At 37.3% G+C, this 15612-nt stretch overlaps 1 protein-coding gene across 1 annotated transcript in view; it reads left to right on the top strand.

Moving 5' to 3' along the window:
* Window positions 1-15612, top strand: part of ANKRD31 (ankyrin repeat domain 31) — a 143569-nt gene that overhangs the window by 26233 nt on the left and 101724 nt on the right. The window contains exons 6-8 of the mRNA XM_078067181.1: window positions 634-710; window positions 3527-3570; window positions 14688-15335. Coding sequence (XP_077923307.1) covers window positions 634-710; window positions 3527-3570; window positions 14688-15335 — 769 coding nt within the window. The remainder of the gene's footprint in view (window positions 1-633; window positions 711-3526; window positions 3571-14687; window positions 15336-15612) is intronic.

A 15612-nucleotide genomic window follows, 5' to 3' on the forward strand; every position in this document is an offset into this window, starting at 1 on the left:
GTTTGCATATAGTAAATTGGATTGAGGAAAAAAGTAGTTAACTGACTGCTTTTCTTCAATCAACTTTTAATTATCCCAAGGCAGATGATAAAAATTGCAGATTAGGCATGACCCTTATTTTGCTTTCAACCTCTTTCCATCAATATTTCATATATGTTCTTTGCCTACTGTGAAATACAAGAATGATAAATAATACCTGAGAATTTTCTCATTAGTTACTTGCACTTACATCTAAAACTATAATGACAAACTTTCAATGTATTTAAGGATTTAGATAACCAAGATACATAATTCAGAACCAGTTTTTTCTCCTCCACTACCCTTATTTGATACACAGTCATCCCAAAGTGACTTTCACACCTAAACTTAAGGTTATCTTGTTTACACTCCTGAATTTCATCCATTAATTTTTCAGCTTGTTCCTTCATTTTTGCAATCACTTGAAATGTAAATGTTAACAAATTTGTAGTAATTGTAAAAGTAATTGGAAGGATGGAGCAAAAAAAAATTATGCAACTTCGAAATTCCTTTAAATGAAAAAAACCCTTAAATTATATTTGAATGAGAAATAGTGTTTTTTGTTTTCATTTCAAAATTTATATTTATTTATTAAATAATTGATTTATTTTTTAGGAATAAAAAAAGTTTTCCAATGATCACTAGGTCATTTTCCCAGGCTGAACTTTCAGTGAACCACCAAAGCATTCAAGGTATGTTTTTATGGGTAGAGTCATATAAAGTAAATTTGTCTTTGCCTAAAAATAGAAAGCTTAGTTAGATATGGATTTATTTGCATTAATGGCTCTCAAAAGGCCAAATGGGTAGGAGGTTAGAAGTGTGGGAAATGCAGGACATTTGGCATTTTGGGAGCCATTAATGCCATATGATGCTTTTGGCATCTCTGTACTTTTACCACCACCCTATTGAACTTCTAAGTCCTAAGTCCAATTTATGCTTTAACTGGCTGTTCCTTTATAACTTTGTGGTGTTTCTTGCTGCCATAAAGCTGATGTTACTACACCATAGAATTGGTAGTCCCCTTTCCTTCTGATAACTTCATTGCAACTCCCTCTTCCCTTCATTCCTTTCAGAGTGTTCAGAACAAAAGTTCGTTTTATTTTCATCCTCGATTTTAGGTAAATCACATATAAGGAAACTGTTAAATTGTTCACTAGTTTAGCTAACTCTGTTTTAATACAATCCTATCTTCTTCCTCCCAATTCAAAGAGTAATTCTAACCAAATTGTAGAATGGTCAAAATAAACAAATTATCTTTAGTAATTGTTGTATATTGTATATAAGTTAAAATTCCGCTCTCCTGAGCATTTTCTTCTCATTTGGTACTTTAGAATTTTATGTATGTATGTATGTATGTATGTATTTTGAGAGAGAGAAAGAGCACAAGCAGTGGGGGAGGGGCAGAGAGAGAGGTCAGGAGCAGACTCCCCGCTGAGCAGGGAGCCTGACGGTGGGGTTCGATCCCAGGACCCTGTGATCATGACCTGAGCAGAAAACAGACGCTTAACTGACTGAGCCACCCAGGCGCCCTTAGAATTATTTTTTATACATACATACTACTATTACTACCTGTTGTCTCTTTCAGGTGTTAAGTAGAAAATGTACAAAATCTTTTAATAATTTATTAAAGGATAGACAAAAGCTCAAAAAAAATTTTTTTAAGTTTTTTTTTTATTTATTTGAGATAGAGCAGGAGTGAGAGAGAGAGAGAGAGAGAGAGTGCACACAAGCAGGGAGAGCAGCGGGCAGAAGGAGAAGCAGGCTCCCCACTGAGCAGGAAGCCCGACGCAGGCCTCAATCCCAGGACTCTGGGATCATGACCTGGGCCAAAGGCAGATGCTTAACCAACTGAGCCACTCAGGCACCCCCCCCCAAATTTTTTTAATTTGTAAAAACTATTTTAAGTGAATTTTGTAGTTAGAAAATGAGAATTCCTTAAATATGTTTATTTTTATAAAGTAGTCAAATTAGCATAATAAATACCAACTTACCAAATTTTAAAAATACCAACTATTGGCATAAAAGAATGATCATTTTGATTATGAGGTGATTAAAAATATAGAAAGAGATGGCTTTGAGGATTTTCTTTGCAATTGAGAGAAGGAGAAAGGAGGATGAAGTCATCTTCTCTTTTTTTAAACTAACCCACCGAGGATCTGACAGTTAAAAAAAAAAGAATATTGAAGATGTATCTATTACAGTGTTTCTTTCATCTGTACTAAATTTTAAGCAATCAGAGATAAAACTTTAAATAACAAGATATACGTAGTAGAACATATTATCATCATTGCTTGGCATAAAGGATTCTAATGCAAGGATAAGTTATTTATTCCAGGGGCGCCTGGGTGGCTCAGTTGTTAAGCGTCTGCCTTCGGCTCAGGTCATGATCCAGGGTCCTGGGATCGAGCCCCACATTGGGCTCCCTGCTCTGCGGGAGGCCTGCTTCTCCCTCTCCCACTCCCCCTGCTTGTGTTCCCTTTCTTGCTGTGTTTCTCTCTGTCAAATAAATAAATAAAATCTTAAAAAAAAAAATTTTTTTTAAGTTATTTATTCTTAATGTTTTGCTCATCATCCTGTGAGGGTGTGCAATACCATGATGTTAGCCCTCCTAGGTGATTTTCATAGCTTACCATCATCAAATGGCAAAGGTGAAGCAAAACAAAATAAAAACAGAAACAATAAAAAGCAGATTTTTGTACGATATAAAGCTCAGCAAGCATATTTATGCTTATTTTTTTCCCCTGAAAAACCTGTCTTGCTTGTGAGGATGCATGCTAAGGTTCAGCAAATAATTACTTATGCTGTAGCTCTAGATATGGCCTAATCAAAGGAAACCAAAAGAATGACTCAAACATATGCTTGAAACAGCAGTGAGCCCTAAATTCCTACCTAAATACGTCAGAGTGCCTGGGCCTTAATGATGAAGGTAGGAGGCAAGAGGAGTGGTATAGGAGAACTGTCTTTTTTCCTGATCATCCTTCAACTTCTCTTGGTATGAATTGCAGAGGGAGCAGGATGAGGAGGGGATGATAAAGTGGCAGTCACTTAGGACAACCTCCTGATTCCTTTTGGCCCCTACATGGGTTGGTCCTTTTCATGCCTAACTTGACAGCATGATTTTAATTTATATTCTGTTACCTATACTGGAGGAGATAATGACCCTGAGAAAGTAGGTATGATTTTTCCTCCTGTAATTAACCCATACTTAGAATAACCCAGCCAAAACAGTGAGAGGCTTTTAGCTAAACTAATTCTAAATAATTATAATTTTACCGATCTTCACGTAAAGTATTTTTTTAAGAAATGGAAGATTTTTTTTGTAAATTTATTGCCACTATAATGATACTTTTATATCAATAAATAGGTATGATATTTATAAAATATTTTATATATCACATGAATGCCTGAGAGAACCATTTCAAGTTATTTTGATTAAGAAATGCTAAATGAGAAGGTATGTTTTTAGTGCTTTAATAAAACTGGAGTAAAACATATTGTTGTCTTCTAGGGCCTGAGGCTGAAAATCCTGAAATTTTGCCAAACCCAGATAAGGTTGGTCTATATAACAGACATTACCTTTGCAGATCATGTGTTTAGATTTTATTTAAAAATTATATTGAGGGCGCCTGGGTGGCTCAGTCGTTAAGCGTCTGCCTTCGGCTTAGGTCATGATCCTGGGGTCCTGGGATCAAGCCCCGCGTCGGGCTCCCTGCTCGGCGGGAAGCCTGCTTCTCCCTCTCCCACTCCCCCTGCTTGTGTTCCCTCTCTTGCTGTGTCTCTCTCTGTCAAATAAATAAAATCTTTAAAAAAAATATAAATAAATAAATAAATAAATAAAAATTATATTGATTAAAGTATCAAGCCCATTAGGTTCTTTCCCTGGGTGAGAATATGACTAAACCATTTCAGTAGATAGAAATGTATTCTTGTCTAAAAACCCCTTCCAATATTTGTTCTTCCCTATCTCTAATGAAATAGTATTTTCTTGATCTGTGTTTCTTTTTTGTATTTTAATTCCAGTATAGTTAACATACAGTGTTTTATTACTTTCAGGTGTACAAAATAGTGATTCAACAATTCTATAAATTACTCAGTGCTAATCAAGATAAGTGTACTCTTAATTCTCTTCATCTATTTCACGCATACCCCCCCATTCACCTCCTCTCTGATAACCATGTTTGTACTCCATTTAAGAGTCTTTTTTTTTTTTTCTTGGTTTGTCTGTTTTTTCTTTATTTGTTTGTTTCTTAAATTCCACATAGGAGTAAAATCAATGGTATTTGTCTTTCTCTGACTAACTTATTTCACTTAGCATTACTCTCTCTAGATCCAGGCATGTTATTGGAAATAACAAGATTTCATTCTTTTTTATGGCTAAATAATATTCTTGTGTATGTATATACCACTTCTTCTTTATCCATCTTTCAGTGGACATTTGGGCTCCTTCCATAATTTGGCTATTGTAAATAATGCTGCAATAAACATAGGGATGCATATATCCTTTCAAATTAGTGTTTTCATATTCTTTGGGTAAATGCCCAGTAGTGCAATTAGTGGATCATATGGTAGTTCTGTTTTTAATTTTTTGAGGAACCTTCATCCTGTTTTCCAGAGTGGTTGCCCCAGTTTGCATTCCCACCAATAGTGCAGGAGGGTTCCTTTCTTCCTACATCCTCGCCAACACTTGTTTCTTTTGTTTTGATTTTAGCTCTTCTGACTGGTGTGAGGTGGTATCTCATTGTGGTTTTGATTTGTATTTCCCTGATGCTGAGTGATGTTGAGCATTTTTTCATATATCTGTTGGTCATTTGTAGGTCTTCTTTGGAGAAATGTCTGTTCATGTCGTCTGCCCATTGCTTCATTGAATTATTTATTCTTTGGGTGTTGAGTTTGATAAGTTCTTTATAGATTTTGGATACTAACCCTTTATCTGAAAAGACATTTGCAAATATCTTCTCCCATTCTGTAGGTTGTCTTTTGGTTTTGTCAACTGTTTCCTTTGCTGTGAAAAAGCTTTTTTATCTTGATGAAGTCCCAATAGTTCATTTTCGCCTCTGTTTCCCTTGCCTTTGGAGATGTGTCTAGTGAGAATTTGCTCTGGCTGAGGTCAAAGAGGTTGCTGCCTGTGTTCTCCTCTAGGATTTTGATGGATTCCTGTCTCACATTTAGGTCTTTCATGCATTTTGAGTTTATTTTTACATATGGTGTAAGAAAATGGGTTAATTTCATTCTTCTGCATGTGGCTGTCCAATTTTCCCAACACCATTTGTTGAAGGGACTGTCTTTTTTCCATTGGATATTCTTTCCTGCTTTGTCGAAGATTAGTTGACCATAGAGTTGAGGGTCCATTTCTGGGTTCTCTATTCTGTTCCATTGATCTATGTGTCTGTTTTTGTGCCAGTACCATACTGTCTTGATGCTTACAGCTTTGTAATACAGCTTGAACACATTGGACAAAATAGACTTTAAAACAAAAATTAAAACAAGAGACTAAGAAAGACAGTACATAATCATAAATGGAACAATTCGACAAGAAGATATAACAAATTGTAAATATTTACATACCCAACAAGGGAGCACCCAGATACATAGAGCAGTTAATAACAAACATAAAGGAAGTAATCAATAGTAATACAATAATAGTAGGGAACTTCAACACTCCACTTACATCGATGGACAGATCGTCCAAACAAAAAATCAGCAAGCAAACAGTAGCTGAGAATGAACATTGAACCAGGTGGATCTAACAGAAATATTCAGAACATTCCATCCTAAAACAGCAGGATACACATTGTTTTCAAGTGTACATGGAACATTTTCTAGAACAGTTCACATATTAGGCCACAAAACAAGTCTCAACAAATTAAAAAATGTCAAAGCCATACCATGCATCTTTTCTGACCACGATGCTATGAAACTAAATATCAACCACAAGAAAAAATATGGTAAGACCACAGAAATATGGAAGTTAAAAAATATGCTACCAAACAATTAATGGAACAACCAAAAAAATCAAAGAGGAAATCAAAAGATACATGGAGAGAGGGGCGCCTGGGTGGCGCAGTTGGTTAGTCATCCCACTCTTGGTTTCAGCTCAGGTCATGATCTCCGGATCATGAGATCAAGCCCCATGTTGGGCACCATGCTGAGCTTGGAGTCTGCTTAGAGTTTCTCTCTACTTCTCCCTCTGTTCCTCTCCTCCCACCTAAAATAAATAAATAAATCTTTAAGAAAAATACATGGAAACAAATGAAAGCACAACAGTTCAAAAGTTTGGGATGCAGCAAAAGCAGTCTAAGAGGGAAGTTTATAGCAATACAGGTGTAACTCAAGAAGAAAGAAAAATCTCAAATAAACAACCTAAACTTACCCCTAAAGGAGCAAGAAAAAGAAGAACAAACAAAACCCAAAACCAGGAGAAGAAAAGAAATAATAAAGATTAGAGCAGAAATAGGCAAAATAGAAACTAAAAAAATAATAGAGCAGATCAATAAAACCAGGAGCTGGTTCTTTGAAAAGATCAACAAAATTGATAAACCTTTAGTCAAACTCATCAGAGAGAGAGAGAGAGAATTCATATAAACAAAATCAGAAATGGAAGAGGAGAAATAACCAACACCACAGAAATACAAAGGATTGTAAGAGAATACTATGAAAAATTATATGCCAACAAGTTGGACAACCTACAAGAAATGGATAAATTCCTAGAAGCATATAATCTCCTAAAACTGAATCAGAAAGAAATAGAAAATTTGACAGACTGATTACCAGCAATGAAATTGAATCAGTAATGAAAAACTCCCAACAACAGAATGTCCAGAACCAGATGGCTTCACAAGTGAATTCTACCAAATTATAGAGTTGATATTTATTCTTCTCAAACTGTTCTAAAAAATTGAAGAGGAGGGAAAGCTTCCAAATTCATCCTATGAGGCCACTGTTACCCTGTTACCAAAACCAGAAAAAGACACCACAATAAAAGAGAACGACAGGCCAGTATCTTTGATGAACATAGATGCAAAAGTCCTCAACAAAATATTAGCAAACTGAACCTAACAATACATTAAAAAATCATTCACCACAATCAAGTGGGCTTTATTCCCAGGATGCAAGGGTGGTTCAGTATTCACAAAACAATCAACATGATACATTACATCAACAAGAAAAAGGGTAAAAACCATGTGAACATTTCAGTAGATGCAGAAAAAGCATTTGACAGAGTACTGTGGGGATTCACAGTGCCTGGATAGATAAAATCTGACTTGTATATACCTCCCTGGATGAGACTAATTGAAAAGCAAAGGAGGAGTGCCCAGAATGCTGGGCGTCCTTTGGAGTTTCTTGGCTGAAAGCGGCCAGATTCTTACTGTGGCTCAAGGTTCTCATCTAGGGAGAAAATGTTTAAATTTTGAAGAAATACAGGTACCTGTAGTGGTCACGTACTTCACGAACTCCTTGCCTTGCACGTATGTCACGAGCACTGCTCCTACCACATGCTGCCCCATATATTGCTGTCCTGATCATTAAGGCTACACTTTCCTTCTTGTTTTTCTCTTGCATGTGGTGTATTGATAAAATTAACAATAAAAGTGGAGACAGAGCTTGGCTCGAGACCTTTCGCCATTAGAGTGTCTGTCCCCTCACCCTCTCCTTTCTCCTACTTTGGTGTCTGGAGTAATCTTTTCATTTGCCGTCTCAGGGTTTGCTGGCCAAACCCGACAAACATCCATTCATGATAAAAACCCTCAACAAAGTAGGTTTGGAGGGAACATACCTCAATAATAAAACCTTTATATGAAGACCCATAGCCGACATCATACTCAATGAGGAAAAACTGAGAGCTTTTTCCCTAGGGTTAGGAACAGGGCAAGGATGTCCACTCTCACCACATTTATTCAACATAGTAGTGGAAGTCCTAGCCTCAGCAATCAGACAACAAAAAGGAGTTAAAGGCATCTAAATTGTGAGGAAGAAGTAGAACTTTCACTGTTTTCAGATGGCATGATACTATATTTAGAAAATCCTAAAGACTTAACCCAAAAACTACTAGAACTGATAAATAAATTCAGTAAGGTGGTAGGATACAATATCAACATACAGAAATCTGTTGCATTCCATACACTAATAAGCAGCAGAGAGAGAAATTTTAAAAAAAATTCCCATTTACAGCTGCACCCAAAACAATAAAATACCTAGGAATAAGCCTAACCAAGGAGGTGAAAGACTTATGCTCTGAAAACTATAAAACAATGATAAATGGAAGACAAACAAATGGAAAGATATTCAACACTGATGGATAAGAAGAATATTGTTAAAATGTCCATACTACCCGAAAGCAACCTACATATTTAAAGCAATCCCTATCAAAATACCGACAACATTTTCCACAGAACTAGAAAAAAATGATCCTAAAATTTGTATGCAACCACAAAAAATCCCAAATAGCCAAAAGCAATCTTGAAAAAGAAAAACAAAGCTGGAAGTATCACAATCCCAGATTTCAAGTTATACTATAAATCTGTCATAATCAGAACAGTATGGTACTGGCACAAAAACAGAAACATAGATCAATGGAACAGAACAGAGAGCCCAGAAATAAATCCTCGTTTATATGGTCAGTTAATCTTTCACAAAAAAGGCAAGAATATGGAAGGGAAAAAGTCATTTCAACAAGTGGTGTTGGGAAACTGAACAGCTACCTGCCAAAGAATGAAACTGGACCACTTTCTTAAACCACACACAAAAATAAACTAAAAATTAAGAACCTAAATGTGCTGGCTGAGTAGTATTCCATTGTATATTTGCAATGATGTGGTTGGAACTAGAGGTTATTATGCTAAGTGAAATAAGTCAAGAGAAAGACAGTTATCATATGATTTCACTCATATGTGGAATTTAAGAAACAAAACAGAGGAGCATAGAGGAAAGGAGGGAAAAATAAAACAAGATGAAACCAGACAGGGAGACAAACCATAGGAGACTCTTAATCATAGGAAACAAACTGAAGGTTGCTGGAGGGGAGGTGGGTGGGGGAATGGGGTAACTGGGTGATGGGCATTAAGGAGGGCACATGATGTAATGAGCACTGGGTGTTATATGGAACTGATGAATCACTCAACTCTGCCTCTGAAACTAATAATATACTATATGTTAATTAACTGATTTTAAATTAAAAAAGTGTTTTTTTATGAGCTATTCAAATAAAAGGACAATGAAACTCCACTTGTAAAAAAAAAAATAAAGTCTATTTTGTCCAGTGTATCATTACCCTGGATTTTTGTTCATATCCATTTGTGTGATAAATGCTTCTCCATCCCTTCACTTTCAATCTGCATATTTCTTTAGGTCTGAAACAAGTCTCTTATAGGCAGCATATAGATGGGTCTAGTTTGTTTTTTTTTTATCCATTCTGACACCCTCTGTTTTTTGATAAATGTTTTAGTCCATTTACATTCAAAGTAATTATTAATAGATATGTATTTATTTCCGTTTTGTTATTGTTTTATGGTTGTTTTTGTAGTTCTTTGTTCCTTCTCTTGCTCTCTTCTCTCACGATTGATTGGCTTTCTTTAGTGATATACTTGGATTCCTTTCTCTTTATTTTTTATATATCTATTACTGGTTTCTGATTTGTGGTTACCATTATGTTTGTATATAATATCTTCTTTATATAAGTTGATGGTTGCTTAAGTTTGAACCCATTCTTTATTCCTCTCCCCCTGTGTTTTAGGTATATGGGATCGTACTTACATCTTTTTATTTTGTGAGACCATTGACTGATTTTTACAGATACACTTCTTTTTACTGTGTTTGTGCTTCCTACTTTTCTTACTCCTCCTTATGGTCTCTTGTTTCCACTCAGAGTTCCCTTTAACATTTCTTGTAGGACTGGTTTAGTGGTGATAAATTCCTTTAACTTTTGTTTGTCTGGGAAACTCTTTCTCTCTTCTCCTTTTCTGAATGATAGCCTTGCTGGATAGAGTATTCTTGGCTGCAGGGTTTTTCCTTTCCACACTTTGAATATATCATGCCACTCTCTTCTGGCCTGCAGAGTCTCTGCTGAAAAATCAGCTGATAGTCTTAAGGGGTTTCCCTTGTTTGTAACTATTTTCTTTTCTCTTGCTGCATTTAAAATTCTCTATCACTACTTTTGCCATTTTAATTACTATATGTCTTGGTGTGTACCTCCTTGGGTTGATTTTGTTGGCAGATCTCTATGCCTCCTGGATCTGGATTTCTGTTTCCTTTCCTAGATTCAGGAAGCTTTCAGCTATTATTTGTTCAAGTAAATTTTCTCCTCCCATATCTCTCTCTTCTCCTTCTGGGATTCCTATAATATGAATGTTATTATGCTTGAGAGTGTTGCAGAGTTCCCTGAATCTATTTTCATTTTGTATTTTTTTTTCTCTCACCTGTGTGGCTTGATTCTTTCCATTACTCTGTCCTCCAGGTCACAAATCCATTCTTCTGCTTCTTGTAGTCTACTACTTATTCCATCAAGTGTATTTTTAATTTCAGTGAAATTCTTAATCTCTGATTCTTCTTTATGTTTTCTATGTCTTTGTTAAGGGTCTTACTGAGGTCCTCCACTTGTTTCTCTGGTCCAGCAAGTATCTTTATGACCGTTATTTAAATTCTCTCTCAGGTACATTACTTACCTCTGTTTCATTTGGCTCTCTTTCTGTGATTTTGTCTTGTTCTTTCATTTGGGACATATTCTTCTGTCTCCTCATTTTGTCCGAACTCTGCATCTGTTTCTATGTGTTAGGAAAGTCAGCTACATCTCCTGCTCTTGAAAGCGGTGGCTTTATGAAGAAGAGTTCCTGTAGTGTCCTGCAGTGCAGCGTTCTCCAGAACCTGGTGCGTTGGGGGCGTCTTCTGTGTGTGTTGTGTTCACCTTGCTATTGTGGCAGAGCCACCTTTTCCTTCAGTCCAGTTGTCTGCAATGGCTCTCTTTATCTCTTGTGGGTAGTATTTGGTCCCTGTGTTGTTAGTGGGCTAGTTTGGAGCCATCTTGGGGTTGAGTTGAGTCAGACCAGGCATTTGCCAGAGAGGCAGAATCACCAAACTGTGGGGCACTTTCCCTGTGTTGTCCCCTTAGGAGCTTTTGTTGGTGGGCAGTGCCTGCAGTTAGATCAGCAGTCTGCCCCTAGCCCACTGCTGGGGCTGCATTTGGACTGGTTTATGTGGTTTGTCTTTCCTTCTCCCTGAGGCAAGAGTCACTTTGGAGTGGTGCTGGCCCCTGTTGGGGCTGCTTACACACTGGGAGTCTTATTGTACCTTTTTGGATGGGCTCTGGCAGAGAGCTTATTGGAGGGGGTGGACCCACAAAATCTGCGGGAGCAGGAGGTGTGTTGTTAGCAAGTTAGGTAGACTGGGGCGTGGATAGGGTGTGAAATGGCACCTGCCAGCCAGCTCCTTTGTTTCTAGAGAAGTCTCCCAAGGATCCCTGCACCTCTAGCACATGCTCTGAGATGAATAAACAAATCTTCCTCCCCTATTCTCCAGGTGTTTTTCCAACTGCTGCTTCTATGGTGTATCTCTGCAGGCTGTTTTTTTGTGCCGTCTCTTTAAGTGAGGACTGTTTCCTCTCATCCTCCTGGCCGAGCCCACTGATTTTTAAAGTTCTAGGTTTTAAGTTCCACTGGTTGTAACAACTTATGAAATTTAACCCCTTTGGTTTTCAAAGCCAAATGTTATAGGGATTTGTCTTCCCCAGCAGGCTTCCCCTCAGGGTGATAGTATGTTTCTCTCCTCTCTCTATCCACGTGGAGTTCGTCCCTCCCAGGGAGGGTCCTGCAGGTCTGTTTAGCTCCCCACTGCATCTCTGCCCTTCCTACCCTCTTCATTGTGGCCTCTTCTCTTTGTTTAGCTATGAGTTTGTTCTGCCAGTCTTTGGGTCATTTTCTGAATTATTTACACCAATGTGAGTGTTATCTAGTTGTATCTGTGGGATGAGGTGAGTTTAGGGTCCTTCTGCTCCACCATCTTCCTTAGAATGTACCTTGATCTGTGTTTCATATCTAGTATCATTAGTCTTTTATTGTGTATCTAGAAGAGAAGTGTGTAACTTATTATCAAACTGTTGAGATGATGTAGCAAAAATGCCTTCTGTTGGTTTGTCTGTTACCACAGTTCTTTTAATATTTCCTGCTAGATACTGCTTTCCCATCTTCCAGATGTTGTTCAGTAACCACATATTGAGTGCTTCTTTTGGCTTTGCTTTCTGCTTGGTGCTATGGGAAATTAGAAGACTGTGAGACTGACTCTGCCCACAACAGACTCAAGGAGTCCAGGATCTCTCCAGGTCAACCCTACCATACCTATACCTGTACCTTATTTTATCTCAACTATAGCTTATACATTACCACCTCCATGCCTTTGTTCAAGTCAGGAGCCAAAAAGCAAGGGAAAGAACATAAAATATGGAACCAGAAAGTGTGTGTTTCAAGGGCAAATATGTCCATTTTCATGTGTAAAATACCAATAGCAATACCCATTTCAGACGATTATTGTGAGAACTGAGAGCAATGATAGGTCATGGTGTCTGGCACCTCCTTGGGGCTTAATATGTATTTTTCCCTTCTTCAACTCCTTCACAAATCTTTAATTTCTGGTTCAAGTCCTTCTTCCTGTGCGGATCTATCTCAGATGACTGGTGATCTTGATCAAAGTAATTGTTCCCTCTTAAACAATCATTATTCACTGCAAATGATTGAGTATTTCTCAATCATTTGCATCCTATGACATTAATAGATCTTCTGAAAAAAAGGATCTTTGTGAACAAAGAAGTTTGGAGATCTCAGAGATTTTAATGCACATGTTCTGAGAAGTCTTGTGGTAAAGAAACCTGGTTAACTTTGTTTAACCAAGCATTTTTTTAAGCAATCGTGAAAACCCTCCACTGCCTCCTGTTCCTCCCTCCCCAGAAAACTTCTTGTAACACACTGGGCTCTTTTGTTTATGCCATTCATTTGAATTCATACAGTGTTTTTGACATTATTTATATTTATTTAATGTCTTATGTATTTATACCTTCAGTCTTCATTTAGAAATTAAGTTCCTTTAGGGCAGAGTCCAATGTATATACCTTATTACATCTATGGCCTTGAATTTAGTAGATATAAGTTCTTCAAATAGGAGGACTGTGACTTAAAGAATGGATAGATTCTGGTTCTTTAATTTTTTCTAAATTCCTTTTATCTTTCTGAGCAAATTATATTTTACATTACTAATAAATATATCTTCTTAAGCTTTGTATGCTACATATAGAGAAGCAAAATGGTGGCAGGTGGAAAGGAAGGGGAGAATAAAATGGTTTTCACTTCTCTTATTCAAATCAAATCAGAATACCAGAGAGCTTACAGATTACAGTGCATTGTGTCAGAATGGTGTGTCAATGGAAGATGGATTTGATTTTTAGAAATAGCCAAAAGTCATTGAAACCCATTCTGTTATTTAAGGTCAAGCAAATTAACAGGTGTTTTTTTTTTTTAAGATTTTATTTATTTATTTGAGAGAGAGCACACGCACGCATGTGCACAAGTAGGGGAAAGGGCAGAGGGAGAGAATATCCAAGCAGACTCCACTGAACACAGAGCCCAATTCAGGGCTTGATCTCACGACCCATGAGATCAGAACCTGAGCCAAAACCAAGAGTTGGACACATAACCACCTGAGCCACCCAGGTGCCTGGCACATTAACAGTTTTTAATGGTAAAAAAAAAAAATGTTCAGTGTCTTCAAAGTATTGAGACTTTTTTGAATGGCTTATAAATGGTTTTTGACAGCAATTTCAAAAGAGGAAGTCTAATAATATCTTGATCATTGGAAAAATTATAAGAACAGGTATATATAACCTGTTAAGATGATGTCTTTGAAAAGTAATAGTCATTTAGAAATACAAGTTTTGTGTTATGTGTTTAAATTAACCATAATGCAGAACCATTGATTTATAGCTAAGGCCCGTAATATTTATATAGAGCTGTGTCTTTATTTTTCTTCTTTTTCCCCTCTGATCTTCTTTCCTTTGGCCTTTTCACTTCATAGTCACATCGTGATACAGAGGTGGGGAATAAAAAGAAGGTGAAACTACACCAATTTTATTCTTGATTAATGATTTTTATAAAGTTCAATAGTGATTTTTAAATATAATTAATTTATTTAGTTAGTTTTAAGTAGGCTGTGCACCCAGCACAATGCAGGGCTTGAACTCATGACCATGAGATGAAGACATGAACTGAGATCAAGAGTCGGATGCTTAACCGACTGAGCCACCCAGGCACCCCAGTAGTGATTTTAGGCAAGGGATAATTTTACAGTCATTAACTGCAATGGAGTTTTGAGATGAGCTACTAATTTAACTATTCATGCCACTCTATCTCTTCTCTTTGCACAAATAATTTAAAGTTAGCTGAATAGATAATTGGCATCTATAATTATGACGCAGCCAATTTTACTCTTGGTCCTCTGTGAATGTTTAGCCATGTATTCAGAGTCATTAGTAATTTGGTATAGGAGATTAGTAGAGTATTTTTATTTATGGAAGGGGAAGAAAATTGATAAAACTTGTTAGTGGTAATTTACCTAGATGATAAACTAGAAAACTATGAAGTTTTAATTTTAATTTTGGCATATGCTGTAGTGACGGAATTTCTGTTTCTACACAGGAACTAAGCACAGACAGAGACTCTCCTGAAATTAGCTTTCTCTCAGGTACTACTACTAAAGTATCTGATGTGGTGGTTGTAAAGGAGAAACCATTACTAGAGCCAGAGAAGATCTTAGCAGTACCAAACAACTTTTCTGAGTCTGGAAAGGAAGCCACATTGACCATGAATTCTGAAGAAACCAAGGATGAAGAAAGTTCTCTTAAAACTTTTGTGTCTGCCTTAGAAAGGTTACTCACATCACCAGAAATCACTCAGGAGGAAAGACTGTTGGAAATAATGAGTGATTTTGAACCTAAAGAGTTGGCCAACCCATTGAGCAACTCTCCAAGTTCCATATCAGTATCTTTGACATGTCACAAAGATTTACTAGAAGACACAAAGGATGATGCATTGCCAACTGAGTTGTTAGCAGTCCTAAACACATTATCAGAGGGCAACGTGGGACCCGTCTGTCATGGAGAAGAGGGAGGCAGCAGTCTCAGGGCTGGAAATGAATATTCTGGAGTGGAGCCCAAGAAGTCTCAGACCACTGAAGATTGTACACAAATAGCAGAGGTGAATTTTGAGTCTCTTTGTTCTGCTCCACTCTTTGAACAAGATTCCAAGTTAGGGGAGCTGCAGGACAAGCATCTTTCACTGCAGCATGTAAGTGCAAGTGTGAGCCTATGATTTTGCCTTTTATAGTGACCTTTACCAAGTCTTCATTGCCCATATACTTTATTTTAAATTCAGATCCTCTTGGGGCACCTGGATGGCTCAGTCGTTAAGCGTCTGCCTTCGGCTCAGGTCATGATCCCAGGGTCCTGGGATCGAGCCCCGCATTGGGCTCCCTGCTCTGCGGGAGGCCTGCTTCTCCCTCTCCCCTTCCCCCTGCTTGTGTTCCCTCTCCCACTGTCTCTCTCTCTGTGTCAAATAAATAAAT

This window comes from Halichoerus grypus, chromosome 2 (genome assembly GCF_964656455.1).
Source record: "Halichoerus grypus chromosome 2, mHalGry1.hap1.1, whole genome shotgun sequence".
Lineage (NCBI taxonomy): Eukaryota > Metazoa > Chordata > Mammalia > Carnivora > Phocidae > Halichoerus > Halichoerus grypus.